Raw genomic sequence first — 14,594 nt, forward strand, 5'->3', positions numbered from 1 at the left:
AAATATTTGAGCTTATACCTCTATGCTTTTCTCATAAACCAACTCTTTCTTACGGCTTTTTTATTTGTCATCACACACATGCTCTCTATCTCTATGAAACAATTCTTAAGATGTCATATTCATTAATATATATATGTTAAAAGGAAATATATAAGTTCATGTGTATTATTATTTATTCATCAAATCAAAGTATAATACAAACACAAGATTCTTCCTTTTATGATATTTCTAACTACACTACACCACACCACACATGATGTTTTATTTATTGTGATACATATACATACATATAATAACATGAGCCCACTCTTCGCTCAACTTCTTGGCTTAATTTTCAGGTTCAGCATTAATATTAGCATCATTGTGTCCCTTTGGCCAACCACCACCCCATCCACCATAACCACCGCCCCAACCACCACCACGCCATGGACCTCCCCAACCATAGCCGCCACGCCATGGACCACCGTATCTCCAACCTCCACGCCATGGACCGCCGTAACCCCAACCTCCATAATAGCCAAATTTGTTTTCATCTATCCCATTTGCTTTATCTACAAACCAATAGGAAAAAACGATATGATATATAATTTGCTGGTATTTTGTATTGATTATATATTGCTGACTAATAGTATAAAAAATATTACTAACTAAAAAGTGATATATTAAAAATAAAGAAAAAGAAGGTAACCTACAAATTGTTAATAATAAAACGTAAATATATTCTTGAAAGAATATTCAATTTTTCATTTTAGGGAATTAATCTATATAAGGGATTGATTAAACTTGAATTTTTTTTATTGTAACATGAGGGGTTATCTAATATTATAAGTCTCTCAATTTCAAAAAATAAAATAAATTGATTAATACATTTCATAAATTGAGGGTATTTACTCATCAACCAATGAGAACAAGCTATATACAAGTCCACATGTACAAATTCAAAAGTTTGTTACAAATTTCTTGTGGGTACCACATGTAAATCCACTCATTTGACTTGTTCTTATTGGTTGATAGACATATATCCTTAATTTATGAAAAGATAGAGTAGGCCTCCCTTGTAATATACTGTAATAATTAACAAATAACTACTACAATTAATTAATTGTGAAAACTCGAGAAAAAGATTTACTACCATCTTTTTTGTCAGATTTCTCAGCAGAAATGAGAACCATGAAAGCCAATAACATAGCTAGAAAAAAGACCCCTTTGGAATTCATTTTCTTATAGCTCATTATGAAACTATATTGTATTTCTATAATAGTTTTGATCGATGAAAATGAAGTGGCTAAAAGTTGTGTATTTATATGCAAGAAGAGGAAGAATAAAACAAAAAGTATTAAATTCTTTAGTTGACATTTAATAAAAATCATTCTTATCTTTCCCCTTTGTATGACCTTACGTGTTCATTCTCGAGTTACTATTATTAGTAAGTGTACCAATTAGTGTTATTCAGATTATATTGTAAGAACTAAGAAATACTATAGCAATAAAAAGCTCATATACTGCATGATATATCTTGATTGGTATGTAGCATTCAAATTGAGAATGTCCACTTATGAGGTACAAGTTTTCAAGTAATATGATGACAATAATTTCAATCAATTTTCGGTACACGAGTGCTGCATGCATGAAACTTGGGGTATGTAAAATATCTTGACGTATATGGTTTTTTTTTTTTTATAAATAATTATCATTTGAAATTTAGGTGTATGTGGTTTTTTTTTTTTTGAATGGAAAGGTGTATGTGGTTATTTTCACATTAATCACACTAAAAGATTTAATATGGAATTGGAAGCTTGACTTTGTAGATAATTTAATCGCGACTTTGAATGTTGCACCAATCTCAACCGTTGTGGATTCTTGGGTTTGGAAGCATAATCCAAATGGTTGTTTTTCAGTTAAATCGGCTATTATATTAAGTACGTACTTATAAAGATCCAATTAGCTTATGTGAGCTACGTACTCCGTTGAGGAATCCTAGTTGTTATCAAAGGTTTGGATGTTGTGAGCACCAACAAATGTTAGGGTCTTCTTTTGACAACTTAAGAAAGATTGCCGACTCGGTAAAACCTATTTAAATGCAAGGTGATTATAAAGATCACTTGTGAGTCCCAATGTGCGTCATGTCATGTGGGGTGGTGTTAGCTAGGATTGGTTGATCATTTGTTTGTTACTTGTCACCAAAGTTTTCCTATTTTGGTATCATATTTTGAGGTTGTTGAGTTGTGAATTTGTGGCTCCACAAGGTATTTTAGGGTTTTTAGTTTTATGGGGTTGTATGTTGCGAAAAAAGTTAGGTCGTTTTCTTGATTTGGTTGCCATCGATGAGATCGGCGCTTGTTTCGCGTGTGATAATATTGAATTCGTCATGGGAATTTGTTAGGACCGACGTCGAGAAATATTGAGAAGAATAAGAGAGAATGAAAGTGTAATTGTGTGGGAGTTTATTGAATGACCATGTTATATCTTTGCATATTGGATGTATGTCTCTCTTATGTACTATTTCAATTGGGTTTTTTCAATACAATCCATAGTCTTAACCATTCTAATAAACACACCTAGCTTAGTCATTTACTTAAACACCAAGTAATCTAACTAATAACTAATCACATTAACAAGCTGTAACTACTTTTGTCTACTAATTAACTTTGTTCCAAGTAATGACACCCAATCTACTAGTATTTTTTGAATTATACCCTAACGTTGTTCTTGTGTTTGACATTAATTACAATAACAAAAACCTTATTTATGTTTATTTTCAAAATCCCAGCAACACGAACGAAATTTGTTGGTATATATTTGTATTTACGATTGTAATTAATCTTGAGAATCATGATATGTCGTATATCAATCAAATATTAACTATTACGTAGTTAATAAGAGAACATATAAATGTACCAAAAAAAAATAAAAAATAAGAGAATATATAATATAAGGCTTACGGTGGCGAATATTTTTTGACCTTTTATGTTTCTACTCATTTTTGACAAATAAATTCATTTTTTTTTTAATAATACAAATAAATTCATTTATAATAGCTAAATATATATATTATTAGGATTACGATGATTACCAACTTATTCAATTAAGAAAATATATTTTGTGGTAGCTTTGGCTACCCCATTGCAAGCCGTAGCTTCGTCGGCCAAGTCTAGCATGGGAAAGACATGTAGGTCTCCCATGGTGGAAAACAAATTTTTAACTTTAGATCATAAAGGTCTACTATAGACTATAATAAAGTGTCCACACCATATTCTATCCTCTTTCATCAAAATTATTTTTTAATTTATATAATATTATTATTAAATCGAACTTAGAAATCGAACTTAAAATTATTATTAAATCGAACTTAAAAATCGAACTTAGAAATAGAGAAGGTTGATAAATCCTTTTTAATATCTCATTTTTAAGTTGATTTGTTTTTGTCTATATAATAGTGATTTTTTTCCACTGTTATCCGGCCCGCTGGATCACCTAATGATTCGGTGGCCAGTTCTGACATCAAGTACGTGGTTTCAGCCTTCTCCGACAGCAGTTGCAGTGGATCGAACCTCCTAATAGTGACTTTTTTAAATATTCTTTCTCATTTACAATAATTATTAAAATAATAAACTAATTTCTATTCTAATGAGAAAAATTATATTTTTAGACTAGAAATTGTTTCAAAGCCTAAAGAAACAAAAATAAAACTATTAAAAATGTTGATTTTTCTCTCAAATAATATGTAACAAACATACTTTAAAAATGTTAATTTAGTGAATTGAGCAGATAAAAGATAAATTAACACGGAGAATTCTATTTTTCCCTTACTCTTAAAAAATGAAGGTAACAACAAATACAATTACTAATAAAATAAATAGGGATTAAGAAATGAAAATAATATCGACAAAGATTAAAAATTGCATACACAATATAAACTTTGAAAGATAAATTAGAAAGATTAATTTTGGCATATAAAAATTAATTTAATAATAACATATAATTAATTTAATAATAATAATAATATATAAATTAAAAAATAATTTTGATGAAAGATGATATAATATGGTGTGAACACTTTATTATAGCTTATGATAGACCTTTGTGATCTAAAGGTAAAAATTTATTTCCCACCATGAGAAACCTACATGCCTTTCTCATGCTAGACTTGCTCAGCTTCGTCCCTAACATAAGATGATTGAATCATATCCACATCGTTCTACACAGTGCAGTGCTATAAGTCATTGAATCAAAGAAATAAAATGTAACTTTGATAATATATATCGTGCAAAAATGAAAGAAGTATAGAAAGGATATATGTATGCAAAGTTTATAAGTATATAGTATTATTCATTTGAATTTAGCAAAATACAACATAAGATTCTATTTATTTATTTTTTTCTACATAAGTACACTTCACATGAAGTTTTATTTATTGTAGTAGTAATTTATAAGATCCCACTCTTATCAATAGTTCCTTACTTCCTTCTTAGTTCTGAGGTTCTGCGTCGGTATAAGCATCATGGTTTTCGGCAGGCCATCCACCACCGCGTCCACCACCGCCCCAACCACCTCCACCCCAACCACCGCGCCCACCACCCCAACCACCACCGCGTCCACCACCGCCCCAACCACCGTGCCCACCACCCCAACCACCGCGGCCTCCTCCACCCCAACCACCACCACCCCATCGACCACCATAACCTCCACCTCCATAATATCCCTGAGTGTCTATTTTATCTACAAATTAATCACAGATAAAATAATCAGTGTTATAAAACTATGTATAAACAATAGGAATAATAGGGAAGAATAAAGAGAAAAGGAGAAGAGAGTAGAATAACATAGTCTGTATTATTCTTAAGTGTATCCTTTACATGATACCTGAGTTCTATTTATAAGCAAATATAATGGGCCAATAACATGGGCCTAGAACTTATATGGACATCCACTAAATATTCATAACACTCCCCCTTGGATGTTCATCGAGGATATGCCTCATTAAAACCTTACTAGACAAAACCCATTGGGAAAAAATTCTAGTGAAGGAAAAAGAGTACAACATCCTTTGTGTTTGAACTGAACTGCCTCGTTAAAAACCTTACTAGGAAAACCCAGTGGGACAAAACCATGGTGAAGGGAAAAAGAGTGCAGAACATATTTATGTCTCTCCCTCATAAAAACAATTATATATGAGATGAAGAAAATCAAATAATCTTCTGTAGTAGTTGTTCAAAAGTTTACTTGGCGATGACTTGTAGAAAATTTGCTCTATCTTCCTTTTATGTTACTCCGCGAATTAGCAGTCTTGCGACGTTATCTTCATATTGAATTGTTGCAAGAACCCTTCAGAAGAAAAAAAAATTACAAATCTCTTGTATGTGATAAATCACGAACTTCAATTAAAACACATTCTTGACTCATCTCTCGTAGCGCTAAAGTTTCTTCATCATTTCATTTTGTTTCACAACACGTTATCAGCACGATAGTCTCTCCCATTTCAAGAAAGATATAGCAACAATGGGAAGTGACAATTTTATTTTATCTATGATTTTTTTTATTCTATTTTTTCAGATTTTTTTTCTTCTCGTTTTTTTTTTAATTCACAAACCTACGATCCAGAAGTATCGTGGTGATATATGAATCCTGTAGATTCATAGTGTGATGAAACTTTAAAATATGAATCCTGAAGATTCATAGTATGATGAAATTTTAAAATATGAATCCTGAAGATTCATAAGCATACACTTATAAAAGTACCGTAAAATATCTTTTAAAATATGAATCCCGAAGATTCATAGATATAAGTAAAATCAATATCTTGTTAATCTTTTAGAAGAATTCAAAAACATCAATCCCTGAAGGATTGGATAAATAACTGATTTGATTTGTTATACAGTTCTTGAACAATTTAAGAATCAATTTTTATTCTCCATAATTAAATAAAATGATAAGCCATTGGAACATAAGAAACCGTTTATTGTCTATTATTTTTATTCAATCATTTAATTGATAGTCTTCTATTTTTATACCCATTAAATAAATTGAAGAAATTAATGTTGCACAATGCAAAAATATGGCTCCGGAAGAGCTAATATATTTTTACATATGAAGGAAAAACAAGAACGCGTTGAGAATACATTATATTTTTCAAGTCTCCAAGAAATTTATTAAAACGAAGGAGACCTCGTATCTCAATATTACGAGACATGTTTTTTTAAAGAAAGTATCAACCTTTTGTCTCTAGTTTGGGAAATACTTATAATATTTGTGCAACTCAAGCACATGTTCAAGTAAACCAGAAGTTTACAATTTAAATCATATATATTAAGTTTGTAATTGGCAAGATCGGATGGGTCATCCCGAATCTATTATGATGCGAAATATAAAATAATATTATATGTATTGAAGGGCCTGAAGTTTCTTCAATCTAATCATTTTTATGTGTTACTACTTCCCAAAAAAAAAGTTGATAAATTAAGTAAATGAGCATCTTTTATTTTTAGAATATACGAAAGGTGATATTTATAAATCAATACACCGATCATGATGTGAACCAATTAGAACTTTATAATTTTAATTTATGCAACAACGAAATGGTCACATGTGTGTTTGTTGTCAACTCACAACCAGAAGTTTGTGAGATTATTTTTACTAATTTGGTTAAGAGCTCATTTAATATTTAATTTTCTAGAAAGTATTTGATAAGTATCGAATGTCAATTAAAATTATATAGAACATCTCGTAGAATATGATAATACAAGAAGAAAAAATAATGGAATTGACGATCCATTCTCTAGACGTCTAAAGTTAATTACATGATCGATACTTATGAGATCAATACTTCAAGTTCTATTTTATATTTTGGGAACATTTAAATATATATGTTGAGATATTGATTTGCTCAAGCCAATATGTTATTATACAAAAGTCTTCCCCTTAACTTGCAATTAAGTTTAGTTTTATAATCTAATATTTTCATATAAGCATTTTTGGATGTGTTGGTATGTTCCGATTGCTCCAATATAATGCAATACGATGAATTATTAAAGAATATTGGGAAACTATATTTGATATGACTCTTCATCCCTTATAAATTATATTGAGCCAATAATTAGGGACTTGTTTATAACCCAGAAGGATAATTTTCAAGTGATGATGAATTAGTTTTCCCAATATTAGGGGGAGGGAATAAGCAGCTGAAAAATATGAACCAGAAGTTCAAATGAATCACTTGAAATAAATAATTATTATTATCTCATCTTGATCCTCATATAAAATAGATTGAACTAGATGTTCAAAAGATATATCATTTGCAAAGTCTATGAAATCAACTATCAGCTGCTAATGCTCCAATCAAAATAGATGTCCCTGTTGGACAATCTTATATTGCAAATGAATTTTAACCACCCTGTAGCGTGGTAGGTCAGTCGGTTCCAAAGATAAAAATCCTCAAATAGGAAAAGGAGCTAAAAACAAAGATGACCCAAGTGAGGATATGAAAATTCCAAAAGAACATTCGACATAATTGATTTTGCAGTTCAGAAGAACTTATCAGGTACCTGAAATTTATGAAAATAAAGAGATCTCGACGAATTATGTCATGAATGGAATACGATGAAACCGAAAGAAAATCAACGTTGACGATGATTATTTATATATTATAGCGCTATATATTACAAGAAATAATGAGGATCATGAATCAAAGTCTATTAAGGATTATAGACAATGAAATTATTGACTAAATAGATAGACGTGATTGATACAATATTAAAGTAGCTTTGCAAAGCGAAATATTCTTGGACTAGTAGTCCATTTCATCTGCAGATGGAAACAATTCGATATGAATAAGTTCTCAAGAAAAAAGAAAATAATGAAAATAAAATATTTAGAGTTTGAATGGTTATTCAAGTATATCGATAAATGTCTATCATTGATTTTCAAGAAGCATATTCACCTAAAGTGAATTCCAAAACTTCTTTGTAATTAATTAAGTTGAGTAGCATATGAAATACTCAATTTATGTGAAATATGTGTTTTAACGTATTTGATTGGCTCACTTGATAATGATGATTATATGAAAATCCTAAAAGGATTTAATTTTCGTAAGACACATATATATTGGAGAGATGACTTTATAAACATGAATAACTCTCCTTATATACTCGGGCAACATCTATATGCATGTTGTATAATATTCTTGTTGAATATTTCCAAGTGAGAAATATGAAAATGACAATTTGTACATTTTAAGAAAATATTTGGCAATAAATTTGATATATTTAAGATTTATATCGATGATAAAAATATGATCAAGAGACTCCTGAAGAGCTTGAGATATTGTCATTTCTTACAAAATAAGTATTTGAAGAATGCTTCGTGAATCATGAACCTTATATAAAACATGATTCTATATGAAATTGTTGTAAGTTCATCAATAGTGAATTACTAATTGGTCCTGAAGTACCATATATCAAATGCTAATATATTTGTTGAGAAATATCATTTACTATAAATATTATCAGAACTCCTGAAGAGCTTCTAAAATTCGTAGATTAAAGAAATATGTTGAATGCACAAAGTTTATTTGGAATCACAAATTTATAGTAAAATTATATAGCAAAAGTATTAGAACAGTTTGACATGGACAAATCTGTTGTGTACTAAAATGGTTGTGATGTCATTTGATCTGAGCAAAGATCGTGTAATGCATCTAAAAAATGATGAACAATTTGAATTGGTCCTGAAGTACCATATCTTAATTCAATTAAAGACACTGATATATTTTACTATATATAGTTATAGTTATACATGTCGTGATATTTTATTCAGCTAACACAGATATTGGAACAAAGTCAAGCATAATATTTATACCTTAAAGAAACATCAATATCATCCAATCGTGTGAAGATTTCAGCACTACATCAAGCAAGTTGAGAAGACGTTTTTGTCGAGGTCTGTAATTCAACACATACAATAAACTTGATGTTTTTATTACAAAAGGATGGTTCATGCAACAATTCAATATGAAGATAATATCGGACTCACTGCTAATTTGGAGAAGAACATAATAAAGAAGATATGACAGATCTTTCTACAAAGTCAACTTCAAGTAAAGCTTTTGATCAACTACTACAGAAGATTATTTAAATTTTCTTCGTCTCATATATAATTGTCTTTATGAGGGGGAGATATAAATATGTTCTGCACTCTTTTTCCCTTAACCATGGTTTTGTCCCACTGGGTTTTCCTGGTAAGGTTTTTAATGAGGCAGTTCACACACAAAGGATAATGTACTCTTTTTCTTTCACTAGGATTTTTTTTTCCCAATGGGTTTTTTACTAGTAAGGTTTTAATGAGGCATATCCTTAATGGACATTCAAGGGGGAGTGTTATGAATAATATGTAATGAATGTCCATTATGTGGTAGGTTTTCTTGTCCCCTAGTGTGTCCTATAAATGACACTCTTATTTCCATGTAAACACACACTTGTGAATAAGTTTATTCCTTTCTCTTATCCCTTTCTCTTCTTCCTCTCTATTCTTCCATATTATTGTTCATGCTTAGAAATAGTTTATAACAGTTATAATGAACTTCACAAAATCCAAAAAGCTATAACTTATTTTCATATAATGTAAAAATAATAAGAGCTTCATTAAGTTTGATAAAATTATAAACTCAAATCATCTACGGTCAGTTTCAGTTTTATGGTGCAATTGACTATAAACTACCAAATTAAGAAATAATCATTTTTCTCTTAATTATTTTATACTAACTCTCTAATTCTCAAAAGAAGGGTCTCCTGACAATCAAAAATTCGGCCACGATGTATGTAAAATTTGACAAAAAATTGTTTCCATCAAGAATCAAATTCGGATTCTCCCGAACGATTCATCCCAGAGTTGTTCATTAACCACTCGAATTTAATGTCTTGATTATTTCTCTTTAAAGCCAATTAACTATACATATATGATTAAGATTTAAACACATATGATATCAAATATGATTACCATCTTTGTTGTCCAAGTCTTTGGGTGCAGATTCTGCAAAGATGAGAATGTTGGAAGCCAACAACATGGCTAGAAAAAGTAACGCCTTGGAATTCATTTTTTCTAAGTACTCACTCACTTTCAAACTTAACGATGAAAATGAAGTGGTCCAGTGTTTGGTATTTATAGGCAAATGTGTGACAGAAATGGAATAAGCTAGAGCATTAAATTTTAGTGACATTTATTATTTGGTTCATTCTTATCTCTTTTTTTTTTTCTTTCTTGAGTTTCTATTATTAGTAAGTGAATCTACCACATTCAGATGGTATAACAATGATCTTGATTGGTAGCATATGAATTGAGAACGATGATGTTGTCCATTTATCATTATAGGTGTGAAATGCTAGTTTTATGATGTACATGTGATGACAAGAAATTCAATTAATTTATGCACGGCGCATAAGTATAAGTCTTAAAATTATGGTGAAATTTATGAAACAAAGTTTTTACCAATGTTTTTTCTTTAAAAAAAATAGGACATCGTAAATGGGTTGAGCTGTTTTGCTTTATTTTTGCTAGTGATTTAATGGATAACCAACTAGGGGTGATCGTATCCGAACCAATCCAAAAGTAAAACCGCAAATCGAACCAAACCAAACCGAAAACCGCAAAAACCGCATTTGGTTTGGATGTATTTGGATGGCTTTCTTACTGAACCGCAAACCGCAAAACCGCAAACCGCAAAAACCGCAAAAACCGCGGATAACCGCAAAAACCGCATTAAGTTACTATTATATATTTATATTCCAATATCGTAAAAGAAAATATATTTATATTCCAATATACATGCCCAATTACCAAGTCAGTCGACCAAATTAATCGAACTTCAAGTTGTTTTTATTTTTTGTACTGAAATTTTATTTTGGTGTTGTAATGTTATTTTAAATAAACAAATTTTATCGGTACCGTGATGTTATTTTGAAAATTCAATTTTTTTATATATTTAAAATTGTAAGTTACTATAATGTTATTTTGGATAAATAATTTTTGTTGGTACTACAATGTTATTTTGGAACTTCAATTTTTTATTTTTTTTTTATGCTTAAAATTGTTCGGTACAATCGTTATGTTTTAAACCGCACCAACCGAACCGATCCAAACCGCATTGATTTGGTTTGGTTTGGATGACTTTTTAAAAATCAACCGAACCAAACCGAACCGCATGCATTTTTATCTCGTGGTTAGGATGACTTTTATGCTCAAAACCGAACCAAACCGCACCGCGATCACCCCTATAACCAACCATGGTTTCTATTTCTTACATGATCGATGACAATGAGTACACCAAAAAAAAAAAGTTGTTCAAGTGGGTATCAAAATATAAAATCGGTTTTTGTTTTTTGTTTGAATTGCCATCATTTTAAAATAAAAAATAAAAAAAAGCATTATATATCGGAAACTAAATACCAAATTGTCATGTTTTGTATGAGATTTTCTTTTGGCACCTTACTCATTTTCATGAATTTACAAGAACACTCTACCAACTTTGTTTTTTTATAACTCTTGTCAAAAAAAAAAAACTTTGTTTTTTTATAATGTCCGTTACTTAAGTAGCGAACGACATTTTTAAAAAATTTATCATTTTTATAACGTCTACTACTTAAGGAGCGGAAGAGTATAAATGGAAATATGTAGGGTGCATGAGAAAAAAGTATGATGGTAGATAAATATCTCGTTTTGCATTAGCTTAAGCCCTTTTATGCATAGGCCCAATTAGTTAGAAGCCCAACTTGTTTCTCTCTTGTTTAGTTAGCTACAGCTTATTTTTCTGCTACATTGCTAGCTACAGCTTATCTAATTAAGTTACCGGTGTATATAGCTTCAAAAACTAATTGACTCTGTATTCAATTTTTCTTCAATAATTTTCAGTGTAGAAAATATGGATTTTTTTGTTTTCTGGAGATCTTCATCATCAACATTTTGAGAATCCTATCATTTTTATTTCACAGTCGATGAGTTTTTTTTTTATTATAAAAAATTGAATTATAAGGAGAACAAGGGGTACTCAACCCTTACGATTTAAGAACAATCACCTTAGATACATTGAAAACAGGCTAATAGATTGTTGCACCAATTATAATAAAAAAGTAAATAAACATTACTCCGTAATCGGTCAATAATTACCACTACCACTACCACAAAATTTAAATAATTTGCTACACTTGGAAATATCAACACAGACTCCTCTAAATAATATGTTATTATTACGTATACGCCAAATACATCACGTTGTCGCAAACCATATAATATAACGCAACCTCTCGCTATTTTTTCCGGTTGCTAACTTTCCAAATAAAAAAAAAATGTTGCATAACATCTACAAATTGAGTTGAAAATGTGTGTGACTTGTGGGTTCAAAATGGAGAGAGACCCCTAAGTAGGGTGCAGTTTTCCTGTTTGAATGTGGGTTGTCTCATTTAAGCGGTCATACCTTGCTGATGTGAGCTATATAACAGACAATGTTTGAAAATTTATTTTAAAAATCAACCGACTTAAAAAAGTCAAAAAATGTGTCGTTCCATATTTTATTTAACAATCCAATTTACGAGAATGTGTTGAATTGAATGCATTGTTATCATCTACAGTTTGTAAATAGATTTTTTTTCTAATTTACCCATTAAATTCTCAATTTAAAGGTATTTATCCTCTACTAATTCTGTCAAAAAAAAATCCATCTACTAATAAAAATAAGTTATATCCATGTAAAATAAAAGTCGGTTACATGTTGATTGTAAATAACACATGAAAATCTACTTACGTAATTTGTTCTCATCCACTATTGAACAAATAACTACAAATTATCAAGGGGTAAAGAATTTTTTTTTTTTTTTACAAAAGGGGTAAAGTAGTTGCAGCTTGTAAATATTAGATCCTTCATTCCAAGTAAACACTGTTAGATAATATAGAGTAGTTATTATTAGTTAGTAATAAGGGTAATTTAGACTTTTCAATTTACCTATTTTTCTAGTATATATTCTTATTGTAAGACTATGCAATTTAGCAATCTCATTGTAATATTATGAAACCCTAGTAGCCACTTTTGTCTTCTCTGCTTTGTATCTTTAATCTTAACATGGTATCGAGAGCTTGTTTCGATCCTCCTTAGATTGTATGTTGTTATTCCGCTTCCGAATTCCCGATAGTTTGGGAATGTATTGCTTTGTCGTTGGAACGCAATATTGGTTTGATGAGGTTTCCTTTTTACGTTGTCTGGTTTTACCAATTTGCAATTCGGATAGTAAAGGATTTCTCTTGTTTTCGGCAAATCAGGTTGATTCAATTGCATTTCTTTTGCTGGATTGGCTCTTGCTCATTTTCCTTTGGCTTTGGTTGGTTTCTTCTTCCTATTTTTATTTGGTTAATTGTTTTTAGACGGTCAATGTTTAATATGATTGGTGGATAAACCTTTGAAGTTTGTTTGTGAATTTTGAGTCAATGGTGAAATCATTTGTGTTGCTATCTATTCAATTGGTGTTTTGTTAGAAGAAAAAAAAAAGATTTAAAAAAAATATGGAACTATGGGTAATATGGTTTCGTTTTTACTTGGTGGTGTTGTTACTGTTTATGGTGAAACTAAGTTTGATACTTGTGTGTTATACTTCAGCTTATGGTTGTTGCTTCAGAAGATACTCATTTGTTTTGAATTCAATTTGGATTGGCTTGTTTCGATTGGTTTTGGTTTGTAGCTAGTTGTTGTGGTGTTTCTTTTGGATAATTTGGTTAGTTAAGATAGTGCTCGCAAGGTGTTTGTGAAAAGTTCTCATTAAGAAAGATTTGAATTTTTGGCCACCACTCATCTCTGTTGATTGTTTCTTCTATTTGATCAATTCTCTCATGATGATTGTTTTGTTTGATTGATTCTCTGTATTGTTTCTTCTGTTTGATTGGTTCCCCCTCTATTGGTTTGATTGTTTCACTCTATTGGATTCTGATTGATTGCATTTCTCCCTCTATTGATTGGCCTTCTCTCTGTCAATTCTTTTGATTGATTGCATTTCTCCCTATCGACTTCTTCTATTTGATTGCACATCTCTCTATTGTTTATCTTCTCTCTTTATTGGTTTCTTTGTTTGATTTGAATTGCTTTGATTCTCTCTCTATTGTTTCTTCTGATTGATTGTATTGCACTTCTCTCTGTCAATTCTTCTGTTTGTTTGACTGCTTCTCTCTGATGATTTCTTATGTCTGATCGTTTCTTTCTAATGATTTCTTCTATTGCTTCTCAATGATGATGCTTTTGTCTGAATTCTAACTGATTGCTTCTCTCTGCTGATTTTCTTATGTCTGATTGCCTCTCCTCTCCTGTTGATTTCTTTTGTTTGATTGGTTCTCTTTTCTCTTCTGTCGGATTGCTCGCCTACGTTGTTCTTCTATTTTGGTTGTTTCTCTTTCTATTGATTGATTCTTCTGTTTGGTGGTTTGGTTCTTCTCTATGTTAGTTTGGATTGATTTGGTTTTGCTTGATTGGTTTGGATTGGTACAATTTGATTTGGTTTAGTTTGGATTTGGATACATTTGGTTTGAATTAGTTCTTCCTTTTGATGGTTCTCTTCTTCGGTTTGGCT

General features: G+C 30.5%; 1 protein-coding gene and 1 long non-coding RNA gene across 2 annotated transcripts; both read right to left on the bottom strand.

Annotated features, from left to right (window-relative positions):
- Positions 1 to 227: 227 nt before the first annotated feature.
- On the bottom strand, positions 228 to 1,255 carry LOC123902330 (glycine-rich cell wall structural protein-like). Its single transcript, XM_045952022.1, has 2 exons — positions 1,133 to 1,255; positions 228 to 551 (listed from the first exon to the last, which is right to left on the bottom strand). Exons 1-2 carry the CDS (start codon positions 1,230 to 1,232, stop codon positions 328 to 330), a joined length of 324 nt encoding a protein of 107 aa, XP_045807978.1. The 5' UTR covers positions 1,233 to 1,255; the 3' UTR covers positions 228 to 327.
- A 6,353-nt stretch (positions 1,256 to 7,608) lies between these two features.
- LOC123902311 lies at positions 7,609 to 8,950 on the bottom strand. Its single transcript, XR_006807537.1, has 2 exons — positions 8,854 to 8,950; positions 7,609 to 7,800 (listed from the first exon to the last, which is right to left on the bottom strand). It is a non-coding gene; the product is annotated as an uncharacterized LOC123902311 (long non-coding RNA).
- Positions 8,951 to 14,594: the final 5,644 nt, after the last annotated feature.

Source organism: Trifolium pratense, linkage group LG1 (genome assembly GCF_020283565.1).
Source record: "Trifolium pratense cultivar HEN17-A07 linkage group LG1, ARS_RC_1.1, whole genome shotgun sequence".
In the NCBI taxonomy this organism is placed as follows: domain Eukaryota; kingdom Viridiplantae; phylum Streptophyta; class Magnoliopsida; order Fabales; family Fabaceae; genus Trifolium; species Trifolium pratense.

Bases quoted from the DNA above. Each gene is read 5' to 3' on its own strand.
- LOC123902330 (XM_045952022.1), bottom strand. From the start codon at position 1,232: ATGAGCTATAAGAAAATGAATTCCAAAGGGGTCTTTTTTCTAGCTATG. The intron at 552-1,132 runs GTAGTAAATCTT...ATTGGTTTGTAG, and splicing joins GAAATCTGACAAAAAAGATG to ATAAAGCAAATGGGATAGAT.